The 26,386-nt window shown below is 51.8% G+C and overlaps 3 protein-coding genes across 6 annotated transcripts in view; 2 read left to right on the plus strand and 1 right to left on the minus strand.

The window, feature by feature from the left end:
* Positions 1-410: 410 nt before the first annotated feature.
* Positions 411-8,158, minus strand: LOC117649242 (WASH complex subunit 2). Of its 3 annotated transcripts, none has more exons than XM_034391813.1 (16): positions 7,970-8,158; positions 7,552-7,716; positions 7,273-7,467; positions 7,046-7,188; positions 6,733-6,955; positions 6,535-6,648; positions 6,335-6,455; positions 6,125-6,268; positions 5,860-6,040; positions 5,674-5,756; positions 5,513-5,601; positions 5,224-5,435; positions 3,543-5,137; positions 3,241-3,464; positions 1,630-3,169; positions 411-1,536 (listed from the first exon to the last, which is right to left on the minus strand). In XM_034391813.1, exons 2-16 carry the CDS (start codon positions 7,699-7,701, stop codon positions 1,427-1,429), a joined length of 5,124 nt encoding a protein of 1,707 aa, XP_034247704.1. In that variant the 5' UTR covers positions 7,702-7,716; positions 7,970-8,158; the 3' UTR covers positions 411-1,426. The 3 variants fall into 3 exon arrangements, with proteins under 3 accessions (XP_034247704.1, XP_034247703.1, XP_034247705.1); XM_034391812.1 differs by having other exon boundaries at positions 5,860-6,052; XM_034391814.1 differs by lacking the exon at positions 7,970-8,158 and having other exon boundaries at positions 5,860-6,052; positions 7,273-7,463; positions 7,552-7,689.
* Positions 8,159-10,108: 1,950 nt separating this feature from the next.
* LOC117649720 (endonuclease III-like protein 1) lies at positions 10,109-11,905 on the plus strand. 2 transcript variants are annotated; one of them, XM_034392700.1, is made up of 5 exons: positions 10,110-10,508; positions 10,590-10,891; positions 10,979-11,149; positions 11,223-11,382; positions 11,479-11,741. In XM_034392700.1, exons 1-5 carry the CDS (start codon positions 10,295-10,297, stop codon positions 11,739-11,741), a joined length of 1,110 nt encoding a protein of 369 aa, XP_034248591.1. In that variant the 5' UTR covers positions 10,110-10,294. The 2 variants fall into 2 exon arrangements, with proteins under 2 accessions (XP_034248590.1, XP_034248591.1); XM_034392699.1 differs by having other exon boundaries at positions 10,109-10,891; positions 11,479-11,905.
* Positions 11,906-12,478: 573 nt separating this feature from the next.
* Positions 12,479-26,386, plus strand: part of LOC117649579 (unconventional myosin-XV) — a 103,522-nt gene continuing 89,614 nt past the window's right edge. The window contains 1 exon segment of the mRNA XM_034392466.1: positions 12,479-12,875. The gene's annotated coding sequence lies outside the window, so the exon portion shown is untranslated.

Raw genomic sequence — 26,386 nt, forward strand, 5'->3', positions numbered from 1 at the left:
GAACATATTCTCAACAGTCAAGCTCCGTAAAACGAAGACAAACGACCGTTCTGCACCTTTGGTCATTTAGTTCTTAAACATGAAGGGAAGTGTAGTATAAAACGATTTTCAATGTTTTAAATTTTCATCAATACCAGCATGCAAATTTGATTATGACAGTTTGTTAAAAGAGATATAGATATCCTGTTATCCTGGTTACTTTCATTGTTGCTCTGCTCTTTGTAAGTTCTATTTCATGTTTCTAGTGGCCTTTGTACAGTTAAGGAAAAATAAATTTATCACAATGTCCTGTACAGCTAAAACAGAAAACCAACTTCTTAATGATCTGTTTGAATAATGTATGACCTTAAGGTATTAATAAAAATGATAGAGCAAGTTGAAAGGAGAATTTGATATCATTTAAACACATATAACATTACAATATTACTTTATTATATACAACATAACAATAGAGATATTTTTCTCTATGATAATCATCATCACAGAGTGTAGAACCTTATTGGAAATCAAACAAGAACACAATGCAGATTGGTGAACAACTAAAAGGAGGAGGAAATATTTGAGTTCACAAACAAGATACGATTATCCTCTGCGGCAAATGGGCAAAAGGAGGCCTTAAACATACTACAACAGATCAAAAGCTGTTTACTCTGGCAAAAATTTAACTAAGAAAACAGTATGAAAAATAAACCCCAATTAAAAGAAAACAGACTGTTTGGGTGTAAGAAACGTGTACACATTCTGAATAGTTTTGAAGTCATTCATTAAATACATGATCACAGCTCAAACTCAGATTTTCTACACTACTACAAAAAATATCATTAGTACGTACCATATTATCATATGACTAGGCTCTAAAGGAATGATAATTATATCATGGAGAGTATTTTCCATATAGTCTTGCCAAAACAACCAGCATTCTATGAGCTGACTAGAAGAGCACGATAAAACTGGTTTTCACAATAAAAATATATAAACTTATACAAATACTCAATGAAAATACAAATGGAGACCATTTAAAAAACGGCAAGCAATAGCTCCTAGTATTTCATAGTATAACAAGATTGAAAAAGGCATTTTTGGTCAAATAAAAGTAAAGGAATGTGCAGCCTTTCAACATTTTTAAGCACCTCAAATAGCACAGTAACAAAACAAAATAAAGTCTCAATATGAAAATAGACAATGAATCCCTTTGAATACTATCTAACATCTGTCCCCATAAAATATTTATATTGAATAAAAATAATCACAAAATATCTCATTTTACAGAGGCAAAATTATGAGCAAAAGTGGTAGTGCACTTTCATCAGATCAAAAATCAAATAGGTACACAAACACAACAGAATCACTGAAATAAAACAAACAAAAGTGAACACAAGCAGCAAAAATCCCACATTGTTCCAAATGATTGTAGTCACAGAAACAATCAATCATTTTCAAACGCCTTTAAGGGGTCATCAAACACATTCACATTTCCTTTCTTGACTTTTGATGAAGCCTGTGACTGAGTGCTTGTTCCTGGCATATTCTCCAACTCTGTGAATAAATATTTTAGAAGAAATTAGTTTTGAATTCGGGTAAATTTCAACTTTCATTAATACAACAGACATACAGGAAAATTATACTTACTACTTGGATTGGGAGTCTTAAAAGATTTGGGCTGTTTTGATCCAAACAAGTCATCATCATCATCATCAAATAAGGATGACTTAGAGTTTTTTTCTTTAACCTTGCTCTTCAACAATGGAGGTGGTTTGGAAAAGAGGTCATCATCATCATCATTTTCATCACTGAACAAACCATTGTTTGCTTTAGGCTTAGATGATTTGATAGTCTTGGTAATCTTTTCTGACACAAAAGGCTCTGGTGATGCACTATTTTTGCCTTTGCTAGTAGCAACAGCATTTTGAGAAGGATTAAGAGGGCCCGACTTTGAACTGGATTGAAAAAGATCATCATCATCTTCGTCTGAAAAGTTCCAAGTTTTCACTTCCTTGTTTTGTAAAACAGGAGGTTTCTTGATTGGGATTTGAGATTTATGATTTGTGGAGGAAAATAGGTCATTATCTTCAATTTCATCAAGACCACGTAGATTAGGCTTTGTAGAAGAAATATCAGTTTTAGAAGGAAGAGCTGGAGTTTGGGAAAAAAGGGGCTGACTGCTTGACTGCTTGCTTTCAAGCTTCTTTTTGACAAATGGAAACAGTGCATTACTGTCATCTGCACTCTCAGATGCATCATCACTTCCAAACAGATTACTCTCTTCATCCATTGTAGTCTGTTCTTGTTTATTCAGTGGGTCTAGAGCAGGTGCAGCACTTTCATCTTTACTAGGAACTGATTTTGGAGAATCATTGAGAGACGTTTTTGGATGTTGGGATGGAACTGAGGATGGATCAGGCACAGTCTTCTGTGATGAATGGTCTTCTGTTGATGAAGTCTTTTCATTTTCAACAGCCATAGGAGCTGTATTAGCCACAGAAGATGTGTTCACCACCGGAGTTGTATCAACATCAAGGGTTGAGTCAGTCACAGGAGCTGTGTCAACGACAGGGCTTGCCTCGACCACAGGAGCTGTATCAATTACAGGAACTGCATTGACCAGAGGGGATGAATCAACCACATCAGTTGACTTAACCACATGGGCTGAGTTTACCACAGTACTAGAGTTTAACACAGGGGTTTTGCTGACCACAGGAGCTGTCTCTAGCACAGGATCAAACAATTTATCACTGAGGGAATCATCATCAATATCATCAGGAGGTAAGAACAGTGACGCATTCTTCTGGAGGGAGTCCTGAAATTCTTTGATCTGATCTGTGAAATTGCTCCTTTCAGGCTTAGTGTCATTGTTGACTGGAGGCACTGGGGATAGTATGGTAGGACTACTAAATATATCTGCCGATGTTGAACTTGGGTCTTCATACTCAGCAGGCAGGTCTTGGGGAACTCCAAATAAGTCATCCTCATCAGTTGAAGGGGACAATACACTGTTGTTTGAGTTACCATTTGAATTCACCCCTCCAATGGAATCTGTCCATATTGAAGATGCATCCGGTGACAAGGGACTATCCCTGTCAGATTGCTCCAAATTCTGACTGGCTCTAGCAGCCTCCCTTCGAGCCTTGTTGCTAGGTGGACGTCTTTTAACTCCAAGCTTGGCTCGGTCCTGTAATAGATCAAATAATTAAATGGCATACAGTAATAATAATTTTAAAAAGCTGAAACTAAAATTTCAACCTTGTTAACGGATGTCAAAGTGGCACTGATTGGTGCCTGCTGGTCAAACCCAACACCAGATTCTGCAGACCGCGCTGGCGGCTCTTTTGATTCTGATATAGATGGTGCAGTAGGTCCTGGTTCAGGTGTTTGTTCTTTTGGTGGAGTTCGCCTCGGTGGAGGCTTTTGACCAGGTAGTAAAGCACGAGGATCAATTTTCAAACCAGGCTGCCCATTCCCTCCAGCTAAAATAAAAATATGTGATAAACTAAGTTATATTGTAAAGTTCAAGCTTGAAACATTGGTCATACCAAAGGACATACCTAAAAGAGTATTTCTTAGTTTCGAAACACTAACGACAGCGCCATCAGCCACATCTAACGTCTTCGGTTCATCCTGAGGAATATCCACTTTTTTGGCAGGTGTTGTATCTGATATAACAGCTGTTGAAGGCTTGACAGCTGTGAGAGGCTTAACAGCTGCTTTAGGTGTTGCACTCTCTTTAGGCAACAGAGCAGGTTTCTGGGATTCCTTTTTCGAAGATGAACTAAATAAGTCATCGTCTTCATCATTGCTATCATCAAATAAGCCAAGACCTGGATCTGTTTCCTTTCTAATGTTGAGAGTTCTTGGAGGTTCTGGCTTCCTGTGCTGAGATGGAGCATTTATTTGAGGTGATGATTCATTTTTTATACTTAAGGACTTTTCACTGTTTCTCTCTACATTTGATACTTGTTCCTCGTCAATGGGCAATTGATTCTCTTCACCTATTTTTTTGATTTGCTCCCCTATTGATGCCTTGGGAGGGCTAGTTTCAATGGGAGAAGTGTCATGTACCTTATTAGGTTTTGAAGTTGAGGCACTTGATGGAACATTGTTAATATTATGAACTGAGATATCACTGAATAAGTCACTTTCAACATCATCACCGTCTACTGCATCAAATAATTTGGTTTTCGGCAAAGTGGGTTCGGAATTCACAAAATTCTCTTTTTCACAATTGTCTCGTACAAATGAATCATCCTGGAATATAGGCTTTAGTTCTGGTTTCAATAAATCTTTATGTTCAGAATTCAAGACACTGGAATTCTGAAGCGATGAATTATTATCAATTGCAGGAGAGGACTCTTCTTTGAATAAACTAGTATCAGGTAGTTTTCTGTTGTCTCCAAGGGGTTTGGACTCAGCTGGGCTCTTGGACAAACCGAATATATCAACATCAGGATCATTGCGAGTACTTCCAAAGAGAGCATCATCGTCGTCAAATAGCCCTTTCTTTGTGAGAGATTTCTTCTCAATAGAGGAAGCTGCAGCTGCTGACAATATATCTGTAGAGGCCTGGGAACGCCTTGACCCAGCTGAGCTGGCAGAAGAAAATAAAAGCTCATCTTCACCGGAGTCTGAATCATCAAATAAGGAGACAGGCTTTTTGATTTTGTTCTCTGATTTCAAAGGTGGTGGCACTGTACTATATATATCATGGGTAAAACTTTTTCCTGGGGCAGGTTTTGGGGCTACGATTGTTTGAGGGGGTTTGGAAGAAATCTGCTTAACACTTTCTGCATCCTCATTGGAATTCACTGGCTTTGTTTCTTCCTCTTTCAATAGACTATCATTAACTTGCTTTTTGATGTGATCCGGTATTTCTTTTGTCTCTGTCCGTTTAGGTGCTGGGCTCACAGCAAACAGATCATCTTCCTCATCATCCACATCAGCAAAAAGTCCTCCAGAAATAGGTTGAGAGTATGGAGGGGAGAATGTCAAAGGCTTGCTACCAAATATATCATCTATGTCATCGTTACTTGCACTTGGCACACTTGAAATTGAACTCGGCTCTTTCTTGATTTTAATAATTTCATTTTTGGGTAAACTGGTAGAATTGAAGACAGGCGATGACATTCCTTGACTTGGAGCTTGACTGTAATAATAATAAATAAAAGAAATAAATTAAAAATAAACAACATGTGCCAACTTTACAGACCCTTGGAGTTTCATCAGTTTTACCTTTTCTGAGAGCTGCTAGCACTACCGTTCCATCCTTGATCATAGTTGTTCACTTCATCAGATGTGTGATCTACAGATGGAATCGAGCTGTTTTCAGCCGGATCACTACTTGACGATTCTGAAGATGACGAAGATTGTCGGCGTGGTAACTTTGCTTTTAGCCCTTCCAATACATTTGCCTTTCCAAACATTGGAACCGCTCCAGCCAATTTCTGTCAAAGCAAATACAGGGAATTTTTTTTACAATGAAGGGGGAAAGAGACTTGTGATTGAATACCGAAAAGCTTACTTTATCAGGAGTTTCCCTTTGAACAGTTGGGACTGTGGGAGATTGTGCATTGTCTTCAACAACATGAGAACTTGTCCTCTCTAAATCACCTGGAAACAATTTCAATTTGTTTAAAAGAAACTGTTGCTACCTATTATTGTCCCAAGTATGATAAGACTTACCTTTAATATTGCTTATTGATCTCGGTTTTGTTTCACTACTATTGTCTAATCCTTTGTTAGGTGTACTTGTGACTATCCCTGGTCTGATTTGTTTGGAAATGAAAGATATTGTTAGGACAAAAGTCACCTCACAAATATTACACTATTCTACAATACATATGACATGTATGATTACTGATAACTGACCTCTGTGGTTTGGGTTTCTGAAGAATTGGGCTTGGTTTTGGGAGGTCTATTTTTCCAGATTTGGCAAAAGAGAAAAGGCTATCCTCCTCATCGGACCCATTACTTGAAAACAGGTTGTCGGATTTAGGTGGCAGTTTGCTGGGCTGCTCAACATTTTCAGTTTCAAGAGTTGCCTTCTTAGCTGCAACAAAATCTTGATAGAATAGGAAGGAATAAATAAAGATACGTAGGGTAAGTCAAAATTTTCAGAGTTAAAATAATTTACCAGTAACTTCATCTGGCCCCCAAAGGGAGTTGTTAGTATTCTCTAAATCATCAAAGAGTCTCGGTCGGCCAGAGAAAAGGCCAGAGTTTCCAGAGAACAGGCCATCATCCTCATTTTCAGAGAGAGCTCCACCAAATAGATTATCTGAAATGGTACAAAGATTAAAATTTGATAGACACTATAAGATCAAAGACAAAGCTATAATATTACCAGAAGTAGTTTTCTCTGGGGTAAAGTTAGAGCTGGTAGCAGGATGGGCTATTTTATCAAGTTTTGCAGCTAATTGGGAAGCAAACAAATTATCCTGGCCATGCTTTTGAACTGATGATGGCTGTAATGAATGAGGATAAAATTTTAGGGAATGTTTAAACATGGTTCAGTTAAAGTTCAATCGATCAATGGTGACTTACTTCTGGAACATCTGTACTTGGATTACCTGCACCTTGCACAGAGTCAGTAGGTTCAATTTTTCGGGAAATTTTCTCAGGTCCCGTGGACACAGAGCTTCTTGATGAGTACATATCCTTCAAATAGAACAAAATTATAAGGTTAAATGTATGAACCAAATTATAAGAGAGGCGAAGACAACGGTGGATGCAGTTACTCACTATTTTCCTTTTGTTGGAACCAATGGGAGTGAAGTCATTGTCAGAATCAGATGTAACATCCATGTCATAGTCTACACCAGTTTTAAGGGACTGTTCTTCCTCATCACTGGGAGAATCAGCCAGACCAATATGGTCGTCAGACATGAATGCCTCTGATCCAATAAGATGTGGTAATGGACGATGAATATATGGATTATGAGGTTCTAGAATAAGTGTTTTGGTTCTGCATGGAGAGAAAACAAAGGAGTCATTAGGATGAAATTGGACCGAAGTTGTTCATTTAATCTGTACCTAGATTTTGGTCAATGCTCACCCTTGTTGCTCAGTTTCTATTTCACCCTCTGAATCACTAGCTTGAATTTCCACAGGTTCAAACATGGTATCAAGGACAGCTACACTGAGGGACAAGGCTTCCCGAACTTTTTGAAGCATCCTAGCTTCTGTTTCCTCCTTAGACTGAAAATTGTAAAACGGATTATAATTATGCCTAAAATGTTATAACTAATATCAAAACTTCAATCAAGTGAATAGATATAATACCTGTGTTTTAGGAACAGATTCATCCTGTGGAGTTTCTTTGTCATCATCATCATATACACGATTCTCAACAAATTGAGTGTTTGCGAGACACAAGAATTTGTTGTTTGTGGTGTTTACATCAGATGTCAATGTGCTTGTTTCTTCAACAAGGGTATCCAAAGCCTTTTCTGTAGTATGAGTGCGAGCTAGAACTGTCTATACAACAATTCAAAACATTATTAAAAGAATTCTGTATGAAATTACAGTGAGGATGAAAGCAAGGCCATCATTTCATGTTACCTGTGAAAATTCCTGCAAATGCTTCAGAAGTCCGGTATCACCAGCTAAATTCCAGGCATGAGCATTTTGACGCATTTCGTCTGTTGACCATGACCGCTCCCATGGTTTGGCTTCAGTAGATCCAGCAGGATCTCCAGCACTCCCATTCATTGCTTGGAAAAATTTCTAAATGGAAACATAAAAGAAAGAATAAGCAAAAACGTCCTTGAGGTAGAAATAAGGATTTTGAATGTACACAAATAAGGACAGATTTTGTAGTACAGTGTCAAATAATGTAAAAAAAAAAGGAACACAACAAGGATGAGCGGGAAACATGGAGAAAGAGTTAGTGAAGAAATATGAATAAAACTTAAGTACTACTGACAGATATAAATATCATTACATAACCCTTTTTAAGCAAAGGGTTTAAAACACTCACACTAAACACTTCGTTTGGGGGTTACAACCAATAGCAATCCAGAAAAAAGACACGTCACTTGATGGAAATAAATGGAAGGTAGATTTCAGGACCAAATTGTTGGGGTCAAATGTTGTTCACACCTCCCTTGACACATTCGTGTTAGGGAGTGCAATCGCAATGGCAATGAGATGAATGTTTTGCCTTCTTCTCATCGTTTGCTGGTCTCGACCCTGCGACGAGACTAGGCTGTGTAATATGAAAAGACCGATATTATATACACGCCGCGTGTCCCCAATGCCGCTTTTTGTTATTGAGACGCGGCGTGTACATAATAATTACGCGGGTAAGGGACACGCCGCGTAGCTCTAACTGAAAAAAAAATTATTGACACGCCGGAAAAGCGTTCTGACCCGATCGGACCGGCTTTTCCGGGTTTTTTTCCGGCGTATCAATAATAATTTGTAGCTTTATGTTGACGCGGCGTGTCCCTAATGGTGTAGTTTCTTATTGACACGCTTCAAACTCGTTTGGGCGTGCCTTTAATATTTTTCCAAGTTAGGTGCACGCGGCGTATCTCCAACGCTGTGTTTGCTTATTTAAACACCGAATGGAAAAATGTGTTTCTAGCGAGGAACCCGTCCCGCCAGGCTGGCATGGTGGGTGGGTGGTACCGCACCCGCATGCTAAGTTTTTGTCCCCGGTTCGAATCCCGTCAAATGCGGCGTGCAAATAATGTTTTCCCCCTTTGTTTGCACGCCGTGTGCGAATAATAAATCCAGCAGTTAAAGACACGCGGCGTGAACGCAACGGTACAATTTCTTATAGAGACGCCTCAAACTCTTTCTGGCGTGTACATAATACTTTTAGCCCCAATTTCCACGCGGCGTGTCTATAAGGCACCAAATCGTTGTTTACACGCTTGGTCAGTACAAAGTGCTCCAAACTTGCAACCCGACCGGCCAGGAAGGCGTCGTGGGCCGGTGGCACCGCACCTACATGCTAAGTTTTTGTCCCCGGTTCGAATCCCGTCAAATGCGGCGTGCAAATAATGTTTTCTCCCTTTGTTTGCACGCCGTGTGAGAATAATAAATTTAGCAGTTAGAAACACGCGGCGTGGACGCAACATAAGGTTTTCTTATTTACACGCTTCGAAACACGCGCTAAGTCCTCAAGGGGAGGGTGCCTACCACCTAAGTGTTTCCTCGTGGATGACACCGTCGTGGTCCTAACAGACACCAGCCATCCCAGAGCTCTGTTCGCCGTGCTTGAGGACTTAGCGCGTGTTTCGAAGCGTGTAAATAAGAAAACGTTATGTTGCGTCCACGCCGCGTGTTTCTAACTGCTAAATTTATTATTCTCACACGGCGTGCAAACAAAGGGAGAAAACATTATTTGCACGCCGCATTTGACGGGATTCGAACCGGGGACAAAAACTTAGCATGTAGGTGCGGTGCCACCGGCCCACGACGCCTTCCTGGCCGGTCGGGTTGCAAGTTTGGAGCACTTTGTACTGACCAAGCGTGTAAACAACGATTTGGTGCCTTATAGACACGCCGCGTGGAAATTGGGGCTAAAAGTATTATGTACACGCCAGAAAGAGTTTGAGGCGTCTCTATAAGAAATTGTACCGTTGCGTTCACGCCGCGTGTCTTTAACTGCTGGATTTATTATTCGCACACGGCGTGCAAACAAAGGGGGAAAATATTATTTGCACGCCGCATTTGACGGGATTCGAACCGGGGACAAAAACTTAGCAGGCGGGTGCGGTACCACACACCCACCATGCCAGCCTGGCGGGACGGGTTCCTCGCTAGAAACACATTTTTCCATTCGGTGTTTAAATAAGCAAACACAGCGTTGGAGATACGCCGCGTGCACCTAACTTGGAAAAATATTAAAGGCACGCCCAAACGAGTTTGAAGCGTGTCAATAAGAAAATACACCATTAGGGACACGCCGCGTCAACATAAAGCTACAAATTATTATTGATACGCCGGAAAAGCTTTTCCGGCGTGCTAATAAGAAAACTAGACATTGCAGACACGCCGCGTGAAAATAACGCCATTTATTATTATATACACACCAGCGGTTTTCCGGTGTGCATATAACTGTCTTTTTTCTTATAGAAACGCGGCGTGTCTATAATCACTCCGATATGAAAAACTTATTTCCCGGACCAAGCCAGACTCCAGACCACCGAGCCCCCAAAGCAAACAAAAACAGAACAACAGCTCGCTAGATCGCCTGCTTAACCCACAAAATCGTTGAGGACAGGTGAGACAGCAGTTGTCTGCGATTGCGCGGAGTCGGAAACGCCGGCAAGACCTCGGAGGCTCTCGCTGAATGCGTCAGATTTCCTTTTGGGCGCTTGCTTTGCGAAACCGAGACTTAAAGTCTATCATCGAAGCCGCGGCCATGAGGGGAAGAAGGGCAGTCCGAAACGACAAGTCTCAGGAGGAGGGCTCAGCAGCCTCAGCAGCCTCGATGCCAGGTGATCCAAAGACCGGTGAAAATGAACAAGCCTGTCCGCCCACCAGAAAGACACGAAGAAATGCCAACAAGGCTGACATGTCAAATGAAGTTTCAAATTTGCCTGTTGACGAGGAGACCTCTGTTGGAGAAGATCCACCTAACATTGGTCTCTCCGCTCGTTTTAGAAAAATGGAAAAGAAGAAAATTATCCATGGAACGGATACTTATGCTGGTGATGCAGGAGAAGGGCCTGGAGCTCATGACGAGAAGTCGAAACAAAATATTAAAAAGTCCCCCAAGAAGAGAGCGGTCACCATTGAATATGAAACCAATGCCAAGAAAGATAAGTGGGAACCAGACAACTGGATGCAGGTATTAAAAAATATCAGGGAAATGCGGAAGAGTGCAGATGCTCCTGTGGACACTATGGGATGTGATAAGTGCATGGACGAAGAAGCTAAACCAGAGGTGAAAACATTTTGGCTTAATCGACATTTGTTTTATCTTATTCCATTTTAATTCAACCCTGATTTTGTTGTAATTTCCTCCCTTCAGGTTCTGCGTTACCAAACATTGCTCTCTCTCATGCTATCCAGTCAAACTAAAGATGCAGTGACTCATGCTGCTATGAAGCGCCTTCGGGATCATGGTTGCACAATTGAGAACATATTGAAGACAGAGGACAAGGTGCTCGAAGACTTAATTCACCCAGTGGGATTTAAAAAGGTATGATTTCTATTTTTCTCTCTGTCTGTTTAATCCGATTTATTTCATTTCATTCAAGTCTTTCTTTGAGCAGACCAAAGTGCAATACATCAAGAGGACTTCAGTCATTTTGCGCGATAAGTACATGGGTGATATTCCAGATACGGTGGAAAAACTGTGTGAATTGCCCGGTGTGGGACCCAAAATGGCTCATTTGTGCATGAATTGTGCCTGGGGAGTTGTCACAGGAATTGGTATGTGAACTATACGATCTCATACCGCCCACTGTTTCATAATTTATTTTAAATTTGAGGTAGCATTGTCTAATTTGAATTTCTGTTGCTCTACAGGTGTAGACACCCATGTCCATCGAATTTCAAATCGAATTGGTTGGGTTCCTCGTCAAACAAAGAATCCCGAAGAAACACGTAAGGCTTTGGAGGATTGGCTGCCATCTGACTTATGGAGTGAAGTCAATCATTTGTTAGTTGGATTTGGACAGCAAATTTGTCGTCCTGTGGGTCCGCATTGTGACTCATGCCTAAATGCTCAGCTCTGCCCTTACACTCGTTCACCAAACAAGAGCCCTCGCAAGAGCCCTAGTAAAAAATGAAAAAAACTAGGTTGTTAATTTCTATTTTTAAGAACATTTTCTTGTACTTCTTCAGTATTATTTCATTTACAGTTTTTAAATATGCGAGTCTCCAGCTATTTAAAACAATTAAGTATCATGTCAAAATACTGTTTCATTTTTTAAATAAAGCATGCAGCTGTGAAAAAAAATTGTTTGGTTGTACTATAGATTGATTTATTGAAGTATCATTAGCGCTTTCCTTCTGTATGTGGTTTCATGCACAAAGAGACAAATAGACAGCAACAGAAACAGATTCGGTTCCCCCATGCTCACAGACGGGGAGGGGAGGGCAGTCTATGGCACGAATGCTATCAATGGGCCGGCCGGAGAAAACTCTATACTCCAAGCAGACTGATACATCGGGATACATCTCCACACGTTGGGCTGGGCGTGGCATGCGTTGTCAAGCCCTGCGCCGTTCGGAGTTTCGGAGGATCGGTGGTCCATACGTCGTTCAGAGAGCCGGAGCCGATCCAGGTGGGCACAAACCCCCTCTCGTCGTCTCTGTGCTGCCGTGGTTCGGGTTGGCTCTGCTCGGCGCGGACCGGTTGTTTGCCCGCCCGACTTGAAAGTCGTCGACTCTGCCGCTCCGACTGGCTCGGCTCCGTTCGGCTCGTCTCGGCTCCGCTCCTCGGCCTCGCTCGGCTCCGTCCGGCTCGGTTCGGCTCCGACTTGGAGTTTTCTTCGGAGCTCGAGTAGAGTCAGTGTGCGACAGCCTTCCCGAAGAACACCCCGTCGCCGCGCGTCGCGTCCGCACCTGTTGCCTGACATTTGCACCATTTTGGGCGGTTTGGGCAGGGTTTCGCGTCCCAAAAGCGTCGGTTGGGACCCCCAAGAGATGGGCGGGAGCCCAGTGACGTGAACAGTTCTTAAGCGAAAGAAACAAGTGATTGATGCCGGCGAATTCTCACAATTCATTCGTGGACGGAGCCTGAATCAAAAACTGTTTTTAAAAAGTGCTTTACCTCAACTCCAAACAGGATTACTGGAGTTTAGGACGTGTGCCTGAAGTGTGTTTCAACAGTGCAGCTGGGATTCCTGCACGGTGTGCTTAACGCACCATCGAACTGCCGCTGGATTTTTAGTAGGCTTGTTTGCAGTGTTTCCATCAAGGTGAGCCGAGATGAATGCTGTAGGTAGACCGTAGCGTAAGCCCAAGCCTCCCAAGCCCACGGGCCGCTAGGGGACGAGGACGAGAAGAAGAGCCGACCCCGCGCGGCCCGGCGGCAGACCCAAGCCCAAACAGCCAGGCAGGCTCCCGGCTCCACTCAGGTTGCACTACATTGTCTTCCAGGAAGATCCCCTTATTAGCCGAAGGTGGCAGGTGTCATTGACGGTGTCGAGAGTGACTGTCCCTCCATAGTCTGGACTGCCGGCTGATTCCGCCAGCCGCTGTCTCTCTCGCACTTATGAGGCGTGCCGTCCAGGTGCGAGAGAGACAGAGCCTTGACATGACAGCTGGGTCGGCATTGCTGCCGGTGTGAGACATTGTGGTGAGGCAGGCTTTGTGTGCAAGGTGTGCCCCCCCCCTCCTGCTAGGCACTGCTAGGCCCAGGCTGCGTGATAAAACCGCCTCCCAAGGTCAATAGACCGGGCCGGCCGCCGAGCCCGATGTAGCCCGGTGGACTGGAGAAGCTGGAGAATTCGGGCGGCACCTGTCGTTGGCTGTCGTTGGCTGGCGGTTCCAGGCGGCCCGGTCTCCTCCAGGGCCCAGGCCCAGGACTCCAGGCCGCGGGCCAGCCGTTTCGTGTCATCCCGCTCGTGGCGGTGCACTGGTGGCGGCTCGGAATCTCGATGCATCCTGACGGACGGACGCCAGGACGACGCCGGAACAGGACGACGACGCCGGACGACGCTAGACGCTAGACGAATCCTAAGCAAGCAGTGGACACGGCAGCACGGCAGCCGTGTGGCAAGGCACGGCAAGGCAGCCAAGGCACTGCAAGGCAGCCAAGGCACTGCAAGGCGGGGCGGCTTTAGGTATCAAGAAAGGATCATCGCAGCGCGTCGCTACGCGTCGCCGACCGTTCGGTTCGCCGACAAGCCGTGCGCCGAGGATGGGCAGTAGCGCTGGCATGGCGCCGCGCCGGCCGCGCTCACGTCAGCCTGTGGGAAAGAAGCTATTTGCTACGCCGAAAAAAAGGAGGAACATAAATAGACCGGCCGAGAGTTGAACCCACACGCCTGCCTCGCAGTGAGAACTGACCACTGGAACCCGGGTCCTCAGGGTGACAGTCACCAAAATTAAACACCGCTGACCTGTGGGGATTCGAACCCGTGACCCTCGGTGCGGGTGACAGCTGCGGATGCGGCGCGCCGCACGCGGCGGTGACGATCTGCCATCCGGGACAGAACACAGAACGTCAGGCCTGCAGGCCGACCGCACCTCGAGTATTAGACGAAGGGAAAGGAGCCCCTCAATGCGATGAGCCGCGAGTCGCAGTCGCAAGTGAAAGCTGGCGCGGCGCGGTGCGGCGCGGCGCGGTTGGTGCCACACCGGTGCCACACCGGCGGGGCCCGGACCGCCAGCACCGCCAGGACGCCGTCAATGTCACCCGAGGCCGTTTATCGCTTCCTCCGATTGGCCACGCGGCAGCCCTTGCGGCAGCCTGGCCGGTTGGGCGCGCGCCGCGCGGTCCGCGCTCCCCGCCGCCATCGAGGCCCCCGCGTTCCAGGGCGGCCGCTCGTACCGCCAGCACCGCCACGACGGCGTCCTCGCGGTGGATGTTCCCAAGCCGCGGGGTCGCTGACTCACTGCTGGTGTCCGGCGTGTCCAGCGGTGTGTTTTGGTGTCCGGCACGGCCGCGCGGAGCCGCGGAGCCCCTCGCCGGCTGGACGTGCGTGCCGCTGCGTGCTGCGAGCCTGCTGCTGCGCGGCTGTGTGCGTGCGTGTGTGTGCGTGAGTGTGGTTGCTGCTTCCCACGTGACCTGGGCCGTCCCGGCTTCGGCCGCTTCGGCCGGCTTCTCCTGCGGGTGCGTGAGAATTCCGTCCCCCTTCCTTCCCCTCCTCCCGAAATGCGAGTAGAGCGATGAGCTGAGACTCATCATGCCGGCCGGCTGCGATTCCGAGTGTACCGTCTGTCTCTCTCGCACTCGCGGCGCGTCCCGTGTGGGTGCGAGAGAGACAGACCGCAGCGAGCGTCGCGCCGTTTCCGCCCCTCCGCAAAACGAAGCGTATTATTAATCTTGATAACGGCAACGGGATTTTCTCGCAAAAAGCCGCGATCGAAACGCGAGGTACTCTGTTTCTCTGTCCACGGGGAAAATGAAGTTGCACGCGTGCATGCGTGTAGGTACGTAGGTAGGGGGACGCGGTGTTGCGGAGGCAGGTGGGCGGTGGCGGTGCGGCTGGTCTGGTCGGACGAGTCAGGCAGGCGGTGAGGCTAGGCGGTCGGGGAATTGCGTGGCTTCCAGGAGACAATGCAGCGTGTGGGCCTGGTGGCCCTTATGCCTCGTGCAGTTGCAGCAGTTGCCGTGCCAACGGCATTAGGCCAACGCAGGTCAAGGAGAGGGCGGATCCTCCTCTGCGCAGTGACCCACACAGGCTGATAGTCCGACCGGAGTTCATACTTGACTTTTTATTTTTTTCTGTTTTGGTTTGAGCCTGGGGTTGAACGTGACGGGGCAGTATGAGAATGCGCTGAGTACTGCTGCCCGCGCGACAACCCGCGGCCCAGCGTTCCTCCGGGACTCACTCCGGCCGGGGTCGCCGCGTCGCCGCCGTGGGCCGTGGGCCGTGGGCTGGGTGCGCCCGGAGCCCCGGACCGGAGGCCCGGACTGGAGGCCGGGGCCCCGGCAGCGCCACGCGGCATTCCAATCACCGGAGGCGCGGCGCGGCACGGCGCGGCAAAGCGGTAGTGAATCCAAGAATGTTGTCCGTAGCGTGACCCCGGCCCATGCCGGCCCGGGCCGCGGCCCGCTGCTCGCCGTCATGGCCAAGCAGTGGCTCGGTCAAGAGGGTGGCCGTTCTCCAGTGTTTGCGCTTCAGGCCGCTGGAAGCACACTGGAAGCGCCGCCTGTCTCCATGCTGCTCTATGCTTTCCCACCTTTCCCACGCGGGCCGAAGTGGCTCTGACGGCTGAGACACGTCGCCGGCCGCGTCCCTCGCCCCGCCCCGCCCCCCCCGCCCCGCCCCGCCCCTTGCAGGGAGCCTCGCGGCCGCTCGCGGCGCTCTTATGGCAGCCGGCCGTAAGAGTGCGCGTCTCACGGCGGGACGACGATAGCCGTATGATTGATGCGTCGTGGACGTGTTCGCGAGAGAGTGCTCGCTGCGCGTCGCTGCGAGAGTGTGCGCGCGGGAGAAGGAGTGTGTGAGACTGTCGCCGCAACCCTTCGGGCCCTTCGGCTCTAAGCGTACTGGTACAGCCACGCCGTGTCGTCGCGGTGGCCCGATCTGATGTCACTCCGCCCTGCCGCCCTATGCAGTGTAGCAGGGCAGGCTTGGCTCCGGGGAGTGTGTACTGCAACTGCAGCACTGCAGCCCGCAGTCGCTCGCCTTGACCCAGCCTGGCGTAGCCTGGCCGCGTTCCAGGCGTTTCATGCACCCCTGCCAATCTCCTTGCATCAACACGCATTTCAAACCGACCTCTTTTTGACATACCTCATAAAAATTTGATCTAAAATTAATTGTACTCTAAGACATGATGGGATTCGATCCGCCGACCCTGTCATCGGGAATCCGACCCGTTCACAACGTGGACCACCACGGCACACCGCGACAAAACCGTTTCTGGGGAGGCAGTAAAAATTTAACGTAATTAAATGTTGGGAGTTGAACCTCGGACTTGAGGGTCTGGAACCTGCCCAGTCGGCTAACACAGCTGACAAGCAATCCCGGCTCACGTGGGTCTAGTTTTGGTCGGGTTAATGTTGGTAGGGCCAATAATCTGCTCCCTTCGATTCGCTTCGATATCTCGCCGATGTCTTCTCGAGCAGTGGGCCGCGTTGCCGCGTTAGGAAAGACTTAATTCTTCGGGGCCTTGCTGCTAATCGTAGGCATTGTTCTTTCGGCTCGCCAGCCCCGCCAGCCCCGCCTTGCGCAAAGGGGCGCTGGCAATTGTTTAATTATCGCGGCGAGGTGCCGCTGTCTCTCTCGCACCCCCACGGCACGCCCACGAGTGCGAGAGAGACAGCGCGGCGGGATTGGGATCGCAGCCCTTTTCTTTTCCCGCGCTTTCCTATTGACACCCCGACCGTCGTCGCGCCTCGCGCTTTGCGGCGCTGCCCCGCCGGAGTGGCTGGAGTGCTGGAGCCGAGCGGGTGGTGGACGCATTCCAGCGGCTCCAGCGGCCCAACGCCTAGCCACGCCTAGCCACGCCCGACCGTGTCAGATCGACGTCGTATATCGGCGCGCGGAAAATCGCCTGGCAAATACTCCGAGTTATGAAACGTACTCGCGGCGGCGCGGCGTTGCGCTTTTTGTCCCGTTGCCATGTGGCGGACGACGCGGCGCGGCTCGGCACGGCCCGGCACGGCCAGTAAAATGCATTTGGCTTGGCGTCTAACGGCCGCCAGAACGGCCGAAGGGCCGAACCAAACGGCTGCACGAGAATGCGCCAGCCTTCCCCGAAGCGCCAGAGCCAAGTGCGAACCGCGCTCTTGGAAAAGGGCTAATCCGCGCGGCAGTCAAGTGCAAGGCTGCAGCGCTGCAGCAGGGAGGTCCTCTCTCTCTCTCTCTCTCGCTCTCATGGGGCGTCCCGTCGGCCCGTATGGGTGCGAGAGAGACAGCGAAAGCTGGCTGCAGGGGCTTCCCTCCGGCACCCCCCGGTTGCACTGCGTCGCTGCGTGGCGTGGCGCGTGGACTCGCCGGTTAGCCGGGACGCCACCGGGATGAGTAGAAAGTGGACAGGGAGGCTCCACTGTGATATATCGACGAGGCCCGCCTAGCCCATGGCTAGCCCAGGGCTAGCCCAGGACTTGCCCGCGGCGCGTCTACACTGTCGGGAAAAATAAATGACCCGTGGAAGGCCGTAGCGCCTGCTGCTGCACACCGGTGGTGGCAGCCAAAAATTCGAGACGCGTTTTGAGCTCCAGAGTCGCTGAATGGGACTCGAACCGAGCGTGTGACCCCACCAATGGATTGCTCTCCGAACGAGGAATCCATTGGTGGGGTCACACGCTCGGTTCGAGTGGTGTGGTTGCCGACGGTGTACTCGCCGGTGTACTCTCCGACGGGGTGCACTCGACTGGCCGCCATGCGTGGATGACGTACGACGCGCATAATGAGTGAAACGCTTTCGGCAGGAAGCTCCTCTCCGCTCGGCGCCACTACACTGCGGGGCGCGCCGTCATTGTTGGCCAGACCGCCCCGTCCTGGTGGCGGACGTCTTGATCCTCTTGGTCGTCATCGTGCCCCGCCAGACAGTCGTTTTCGCCGCTCTGTCTCTCTCGCACCTATACGACACGCCCCATGAGTGCGAGAGAGACAGGGCGACGAAAGCGACACTCGGAATCCGTCCGCCGCCCCGCGGAGACGTCCTGGGGCCCAGTGTAGCCTCGCGGCGGGGCGGGCGGCGGTGCAAGTCGCCCCGTTAAATATTCAATGAATCGAAAGTAGCGGAGAGGCGCAGGCGGGGCCTAAGTCCGGCGGGCCCGCCGTCCGGCCGGGGATGAGATGACACTGACCTTCACGGCCACGGCGCGGTGCGGCGCGGTGCAGTGCGGCGCGGCGCGGCGTGGATGCTGCACCACGAACCGGTTCACGCGGCGGTAACCACGGCAACGGCGGCAGCCCGAGCGGCCGGGGGAAACAAAGGCTTAGCCGAGGGCCGAGCGTGTGTGTGCGTGCGCGTGTGTGTGTGTGGGAGCTAAGATGGCTCACTGCATCTTACGCTACCAAAACGGCCTCAAATAAATTCTTCGTCGTTAGCGTAGTGTAGGTACCACAGTACAGACGTGTGTACTATTTCTATCGATATAGACCTACAGTGATTTGCGTTGAGACGGCGGGGTGCAGTGACGTCATCTGGCAGGGAACACTGCCGAGCGTGGCCGTAGCTGGGCCTACCTGGAGGAGGTGCAGCTAGCAGGAGCATAAAATTGTCCAATCTTGACTTTCGAATGCCCCACCCGCCGAGCCCGTCTAGCCCGTCTGGCCCGCTGGGGCCTTACGCGTGTGACGTGTGCAGACGCGTGCGGAGTGGAGTGACCCTTGGGCCCCGCCACGCCCCGCCACGCCCCGCCACGCCCCACCGCCGGGCCGGGCCCCGCCAAGACACCGTGCAGTGAAAACTAGCGGCCGCCTGTAAATCCCTTTTCTCGGACAGGAAGTGAGCCGCCGCCCCGCCCCGCCCCGCCACCACGCCTGCCGCCAAATTGTCCTGCCGAATTGGACCAGACCGGCCCAGCGAATGACACGCGTGGAGAAAGTCCTGCTTTGGGTTTCTGTTTCTGTTGTGCCCAAAAATGGTTTTCTCGGCTGGAGGCTCGGACTACGGCGGTGCGTCGTCGGCACTCGCGGGCCGCGCACCGCGCACCGCGCCTCGCCCACCGAGGGCTTCATCACTGTGCTTCAAGGACTAATGCGCCTCTAGCGTGAGGTGGCCACACACACACGGGCACGCATGGACTCCACAGAGTCATCTCCCTTCGCTTTCCCTCTCGCACCCCATACGGGAAGGGAAGCCCCGTGGACCGCGCGTGGGGCCGCGCGTAGGGCCGCGCGTAGGGCCGCGCGTAGGGCCGCGCGTAGGGCCGTGTCGGGGGCGTGCCTTCGCCCAGCTCCACCCAGCTTCGCTTAGCTTCCCGAACCTGTTATTCGATAATAGCCCGCGGTAATGGAATCGTCCTCATCAACTACAAACAGGGGGCCGGCCGATGCCTCGCCGAGGCCCACTCCAGGCTCCAGGTCTAGCGCGCCTGTTTTTCCAGCGGACTGTGTTCGCAGCAGGATTCGCCTCTCTCTCTCTCTCTCTCTCTCTCTCTCTCTCTCTCTCTCTCTCTCTCTCTCTCTCTCTCTCTCTCTCTCTCTCTCTCTCTCTTTCTCTCTCTCTCGCTCTCGCACCCATACGAGACGCCCCACGGGTGCGAGAGAAGCAGAGCGGACAGCGAATCATTCACATGGCGGGCGGCATGCCACGCCCGAGGAATGCCGTGCAGAGTCCCCACAGTGTCCCCGTGCACGCACACTGCGAGCAGTGTTGCGGCCTGCGGGTTTGCTGTCCTGCACGGCCTGCACGGCCTGCATCGGCGGCGACGGGACGGTGGCGCCGGGACGCCGGGTCGAGGCTGGATGCTGGATGATTGGAATACAGTGGTCGAGCGCAGCCTGTCCCTGCACGGCTGCGAGGCTGCGGGGCCTGCAATCGTGTCACTGCGCACACTTGGTTGCGACAGGCAGGCTGGCTGCTGGCAGCGCGCATGCGCCAAGCCGCACCGCCGCGGCGGGCACCGCAGGACATTCAGCGACTCCGAAGACCGCCGAAGATGCAGGATTGCCAGGACTTTGCGGTTGCGTTGGTTGCGATGAAGCGATTCCAGGACGAGGTTTTCTTGGTTTTGAAACTATTTTGTGCGCCGTCACGACGACCACGCGCGCGCAATCGGAGGCCCCCACACTTGTAGCGCCAGTGCCGCCCTGGTGGCCGTCCACGGGGCTTGACCGTCTGTCCGCGACCGCAGGCTGCAGGCACGCTCCTACCTACAACACGGCCTGCGCGGTCTCCGCGGGGAGCGACGGGGACGAGCGCCGTGGACGCGGATCGCCAACATTTGGCGTGCCGACGCCCCGACGCGACGCCCCGACGCGACGCCCCGACGCGACGCCCCGACGCGACGCCCCGACGCGACGCCCCGACGCGACGCCCCGACGCGACGCCCGACGCGAGCGCCGAGCCGACGCGACGCCCCGACGCGACGCCCCGACGCGACGCCCCGACGCGACGCCCGACGCGACGCCGACGCGACCCCGACGCGACGCCCCGACGCGACGCCCCGACGCGACGCCCCGACGCGACGCCCCGACGCGACGCCCCGACGCGACGCCCCGACGCGACGCCCGACGCGACGCCCCGACGCGACCCGGCGCGCCCACTCGACGCCCCGACCCCCCCGACGGACGCCCCACGCGACGCCCGACGCGACCGCCCCGACGCGACGCCCGACGGCGACGCCCGACGCGACGCCCCGACGCGACGCCCGACGCGACGCCCCGACGCGACGCCCCGACGCGACGCCCGACGCGACGCCCCGACGCGACGCCCCGACGCGACGCCCCGACGCGACGCCCGACGCGACGCCCCGACGCGACGCCCCGACGCGACGCCCGACGCGACGCCCGACGCGACGCCCCGAGCGACGCCCCGACGCGACGCCCCGACGGACGCCCCGACGCGACCCCGACGCGACGCCCCGCGACGCGACGCGACGCCCCGACGCGACGCCCCGACGCGACGCCCCGACGTTGACCAGCTGCTCTGCAAACTCGACGCCCCGCGCCGCCCCGCAGCCGGGCAGGCCCCGCGCTGGACCGCCCGTCGCCAAGCCGCTGATAGCACCGGGGCACATGTGTCTGCTCCGAGAACCCAAACAACAACAACAGCAACAACAGCAAAATGAAAAAAAGTGGGCGACGCCCTGCTTCTCGAAGTGTGTGGCCGCACATTAGCGGTCGCTGGCGCGTGACGGCGTCCTGGAGTCCCGGAGTCCCGGCCAGGGCGGAGGCCGGCGATGGCGATGCGCCGGGGCGGCCACGGCGGCCACGCCGGACACACTCGCGGCGGTCTTGTCTGGCCGCGGCGTGGCGCGGCGTGGCGCGGCGGCCACTGCCCCGGCCTGCAAAGCAAATGTGCTGGAAAGCTGCCGAACCTCGCGCCGCCTCGCTGCCGCTAATCGTCCCCGGCGTCGTGGATACGCAACCGGTTCGATCCAACACCGCCCTCCTCGTCCTCCTCGTCGTCGTCTCCCTCGACGTGCAATTTTGCCCCACAATACGAATCAATGGGGCGACGGAATTCCTCCGGGCGGGGCGGGGCGGGGCGGCCCTCTGGCCTGACCCACATATCGCATCAATTGACTCACTTCCAGTGGGGCGTGGCGGGGCGTGGGGCGTTGCGGCGTGTTCCCGCATTGTGTTTGCCGATTATCAAGTCATAGTTTTTGCTAATGACGCGTTGGCGCGCTGCCGGGCCGTGCCGGGCCAAGGTCGCCCTTTCGGGACCTCACCACCACCATTACCACCGCCACGTCGGTGTGCGTCTGCCTGCCGGTGTGTGTGTGCGCGTAATGATTGCAGCAGCCGTGTCATTGCCATTCATACTTTCGCCGCGTCCCCGCGCCGCTTTTCTCCGGCCACGTTCACGTACTGCATGTTGGCGGTGGAGCGCCACGCCACGCCACGCACCGGGACGCGCGGGACACGGGGCGCAGCACTGCACACGGGCTGGGCGTGGCCGGCGTGGCCGGCGTGGCCGCGGGACTTCCACACGGAACGCTGTGATTCCGATTGCTGGAGGCGAGGTAGGCGAGGCAGGCGAGGGATGCCAAGGATGCCGGCAACAATGGGGCGTCACTGACTGGGCCTGCCTGCAGCGTTACGAGGCACTCGCCCCTCTTGAGATGCAACTCGGTTAGGCCGGGCCGCCCGCTCCAGTCGGATGAGGCCCTGCGCGTCCTCGGCCTCCCCGCGGCGCGCACTGCACTTTGCATATGCGAGGCGGGCGGGGTGTCTTCGTGCAGCCACTTTCCCCCGGGGCCGTGCGCGTGGAGTGTGAGTGTGTGTGAGTGAGTGCTTGTCATCTCGCGTCGCATCATCCTTTGCATAATAGGGCACGGCGCACGCGTGGCAGTGCCCTGGCAGTGCCCTGGCAGTGCCCTGGCAGTGCCCTGGCAGTGCCCTGGCAGTGCCCTGGCAGTGCCCTGGCAGTGCCCTGGCAGTGCCCTGGCAGTGCCCTGGCAGTGCCCTGGCAGTGCCCTGGCAGTGCCCTGGCAGTGCCCTGGCAGTGCCCTGGCAGTGCCCTGGCAGTGCCCTGGCAGTGCCGTGCCGCCGTGTCGAAACGGAATGGTCCTTCGCCGCGTTATCTCCAGTCTCCAGGCGGGCTGCAGCTTCAGGGTGCCGTCGACCTGTCCCTCCCGCACGGGGCGCCCCGCGAGTGCGAGAGAGAGGCTCTTTGAATGAGTGCTCTGACTGGGCGGCCAGACGCTGCGGCCTGCGGGCTGCGGCCCCGGGCCCTCGGCGAGGCTGTCGGCAAGGCTGGCCTAGGCAAGGCTGGCCTAGGCTAGGCTAGACCAGACGCCGGACTGGACACGGCGTGCGAATACTACGCCTCGCGCCGCCGCGTGGGCCTGGGCCTAGGCCGTGGGCCGGGTTAGCCTGCGCGCCGCGGCGCGCCAAGGGTTACGTCAGTAATGTCTCCTCTTTGTCGAGATCCTCTCGACCGATAGAGTCCCTCTCTCTCTCTCTCTCTCTCTCTCTCTCTCCGCGGCGGCCCGACCCGGCCCGGCCCGGCCCGCGGCTCTGGCCCTTTGGGCCCATGCCCACTTTCGTTTTCCCAACGACAATTCTGCAACACGCGGAAGGCGAGGCGGAGAGGCGGCAAGGCGGAGGAGAGGAAATCAGTCACGCCCGCCGGATTATTCTCTCGGCCTCTCTCTGTCTCTCTAGAGTCGATGGCCGTTGCGCTGCGAACCGCGCGACCGACCGACGGGACGGGCTCAGCGTTTGCAGTGTCGGCGGTGTCAGCCCCCCCGCGGTCGCCCCCCCCCCCTTAAACTCATTTGAACGCCGCATGCCGCGCGGTGCCGGTGTGCGAGATAGCCACTGCACCGTTAGGGGCTCGCGAGACAGCGGCCCTGCACGGCGCTGCAGTGGCGGCAGGGCACGGCAACACTGTTATTCCTGGGTGTTCAATAACTAAGCGCCTTAAGGCGTTTGCCTCAAAAACCTAGACGCCTTGATGCGCTTAGTTACTCAACGCCTAAGGCGTTTAGTTACTCAACGCCTAAGGCGTTGAATTACAAGACACCTTTGCTTGGCCTGTACCCACCACAACAGCAGTGGGAGTACTAATGCAATACAAGCTGCCTCTTTCCATTGCCTCAAGGCGTCTAACTACTATACGCCTTCCAAGGCGTTTAACTGCTAGACACCTTGGAGGTGTGCAGAGGCTGAACAGCTTGACTGTCTTTGAATACAGCCATGCCATCCCTTGTTTGAACCAAGGTGTTTAGCAGCTACGCACCTTTGAAGGTGTCTTACCATTAAACGCCTTGCAAGGCGCGCAGCAGTTAAACACCTTGACACAATGGGCCAGGGCAGCCTGCACTGCTAATGTATGCATGGAGATTTGTCCATATTTTTCCATTTGTTTTATTTATCTACACATACCTGTCAAAAATTAGTTTATGATGCTGAGTTGTCAATATCCAATTAAGGATGGAGACGGCTGTTGTCAATACGTGTGACCAAACCGCAGAATGTTTTTGTCAACGAATAGCAGTCATCACTTACTATTGTCCTAAAATTAACTTGAGTCTTATTGTTGGTTGCAAAGTAAATTAACACAAAGGCGGCAATATAAATTTGGCCTTGAAGGAAAGAAGCACAAATATAAGTCCTTTTCTCCATTGTGAAGAATCCACAATGGACCAGGCGCTGGTGAGGTTGGGCTGCCCCAGTAGATGGAGACATTTTCAGAGTTTAGAGGCGTGTCAACATATGTGACGCACTGTCACATCCCCTTCGTTCGATTCGATTCATGATTTCACTGCCACGAAGCGCTCAAATTCGTGTGCAACAGTCTAAAAACGAAATAAACCGAGCCAAGAAGCACACACGAACTCGCACGTAAACATTTGCGACGCAATAAACAAAATGCTGCCAACCTATGAAATGAAAAGACAAGAACGAAAAAAAAAACAGACGTTCTTTTCATTTCATAGGTTGGCAGCATTTTGTTTATTGCGTCGCAAATGTTTACGTGCGAGTTCGTGTGTGCTTCTTGGCTCGGTTTATTTCGTTTTTAGACTGTTGCACACGAATTTGAGCGCTTCGTGGCAGTGAAATCATGAATCGAATCGAACGAAGGGGATGTGACAGTGCGTCACATATGTTGACACGCCTCTAAACTCTGAAAATGTCTCCATCTACTGGGGCAGCCCAACCTCACCAGCGCCTGGTCCATTGTGGATTCTTCACAATGGAGAAAAGGACTTATATTTGTGCTTCTTTCCTTCAAGGCCAAATTTATATTGCCGCCTTTGTGTTAATTTACTTTGCAACCAACAATAAGACTCAAGTTAATTTTAGGACAATAGTAAGTGATGACTGCTATTCGTTGACAAAAACATTCTGCGGTTTGGTCACACGTATTGACAACAGCCGTCTCCATCCTTAATTGGATATTGACAACTCAGCATCATAAACTAATTTTTGACAGGTATGTGTAGATAAATAAAACAAATGGAAAAATATGGACAAATCTCCATGCATACATTAGCAGTGCAGGCTGCCCTGGCCCATTGTGTCAAGGTGTTTAACTGCTGCGCGCCTTGCAAGGCGTTTAATGGTAAGACACCTTCAAAGGTGCGTACACTACAAAACCAAAGGTCAGACTTCATGCCACTCCAGAGGCGAGACAAAAAGTCTCGCCTCAAATTGGCGAGACTTTGTAAGTCTCGCCTCAAACTGGCGAGACTTTGAAAGTCTCGCCTCAAACCGGTGAGACTTTAAATGTCTCGCCTCAAATTGGCGATACTCAAAAGTATCGCCACAGATTGGTCAGATTCAGAAGTCTCGCCCCAAAATGGCAATACATTGATATTTCCCCCCCCATTAGGTCAGAATTGTGAATCTAGTCATTGCGGTACATAGGATCATGACAGAATTAAAGTTATTGAATGTTATGTACTCAAAATGGATCTTCTTGAAAAATAGAGAGGATTGATTGTTAAATCTGCACCCGCTTGCATAAGGTGATGGCCCAGCGTAGCCAAATGTGATCCTGCCGAACTTTTAAATTGACAAAATATTTATGACCTAGGAACCGCACCACTGATTCATGTACTTACAGCACAAAGATGAGTCTTCATGAGTCAGGTTGAAGTGTGGCCATTGCACCACCACCAGCTCAAGGAGAGACACATTGTTTCTGCTGCAAAGAAGTCTTGTAGCATTAATGTGTGGGACTGTTGAAGGTGCAGCAGACTTTGAACTTGAAGGTTGCACTTATGGTTTATGAGGGAGTTAGGCTGAAGTCCATTGCACCACCACCACACACACTGTTTCTGCTTCAGAGAAGATGTAGCACCAAAGTGTGGAACTGTTGGAGGGTGCAGCTGACTTTGAACTTGTATGTTGCACTTATGGTTTATGAAGAACTGTAACACGCTCGGATGTAAGGCGAGAACAACGTCACACTGTTCTGCCATACTCTCTGACACTGTAGTAATCGAGGGGAAACCTCCTCACAAACAATGTAAAGCAACAACTCGATTGAGAAAGGATCCATTTTGAAAACAAGGTGGTCGCCTGCTCGCACGATAAACATACTATTCACCCTCTGATCGTCGTGTAGATACATCGCTTTTCTTTTGTTGTTAAGTGGATGTAATATTTCTCATATGGGGAGGCTCCCCTCCCACCTCCGCTCCCCTCTCCCCGCTCCGGCCTCCCCATATGAGAAATATTAC

Source organism: Thrips palmi, unplaced genomic scaffold, assembly GCF_012932325.1.
Source record: "Thrips palmi isolate BJ-2018 unplaced genomic scaffold, TpBJ-2018v1 HiC_scaffold_4, whole genome shotgun sequence".
Lineage (NCBI taxonomy): Eukaryota > Metazoa > Arthropoda > Insecta > Thysanoptera > Thripidae > Thrips > Thrips palmi.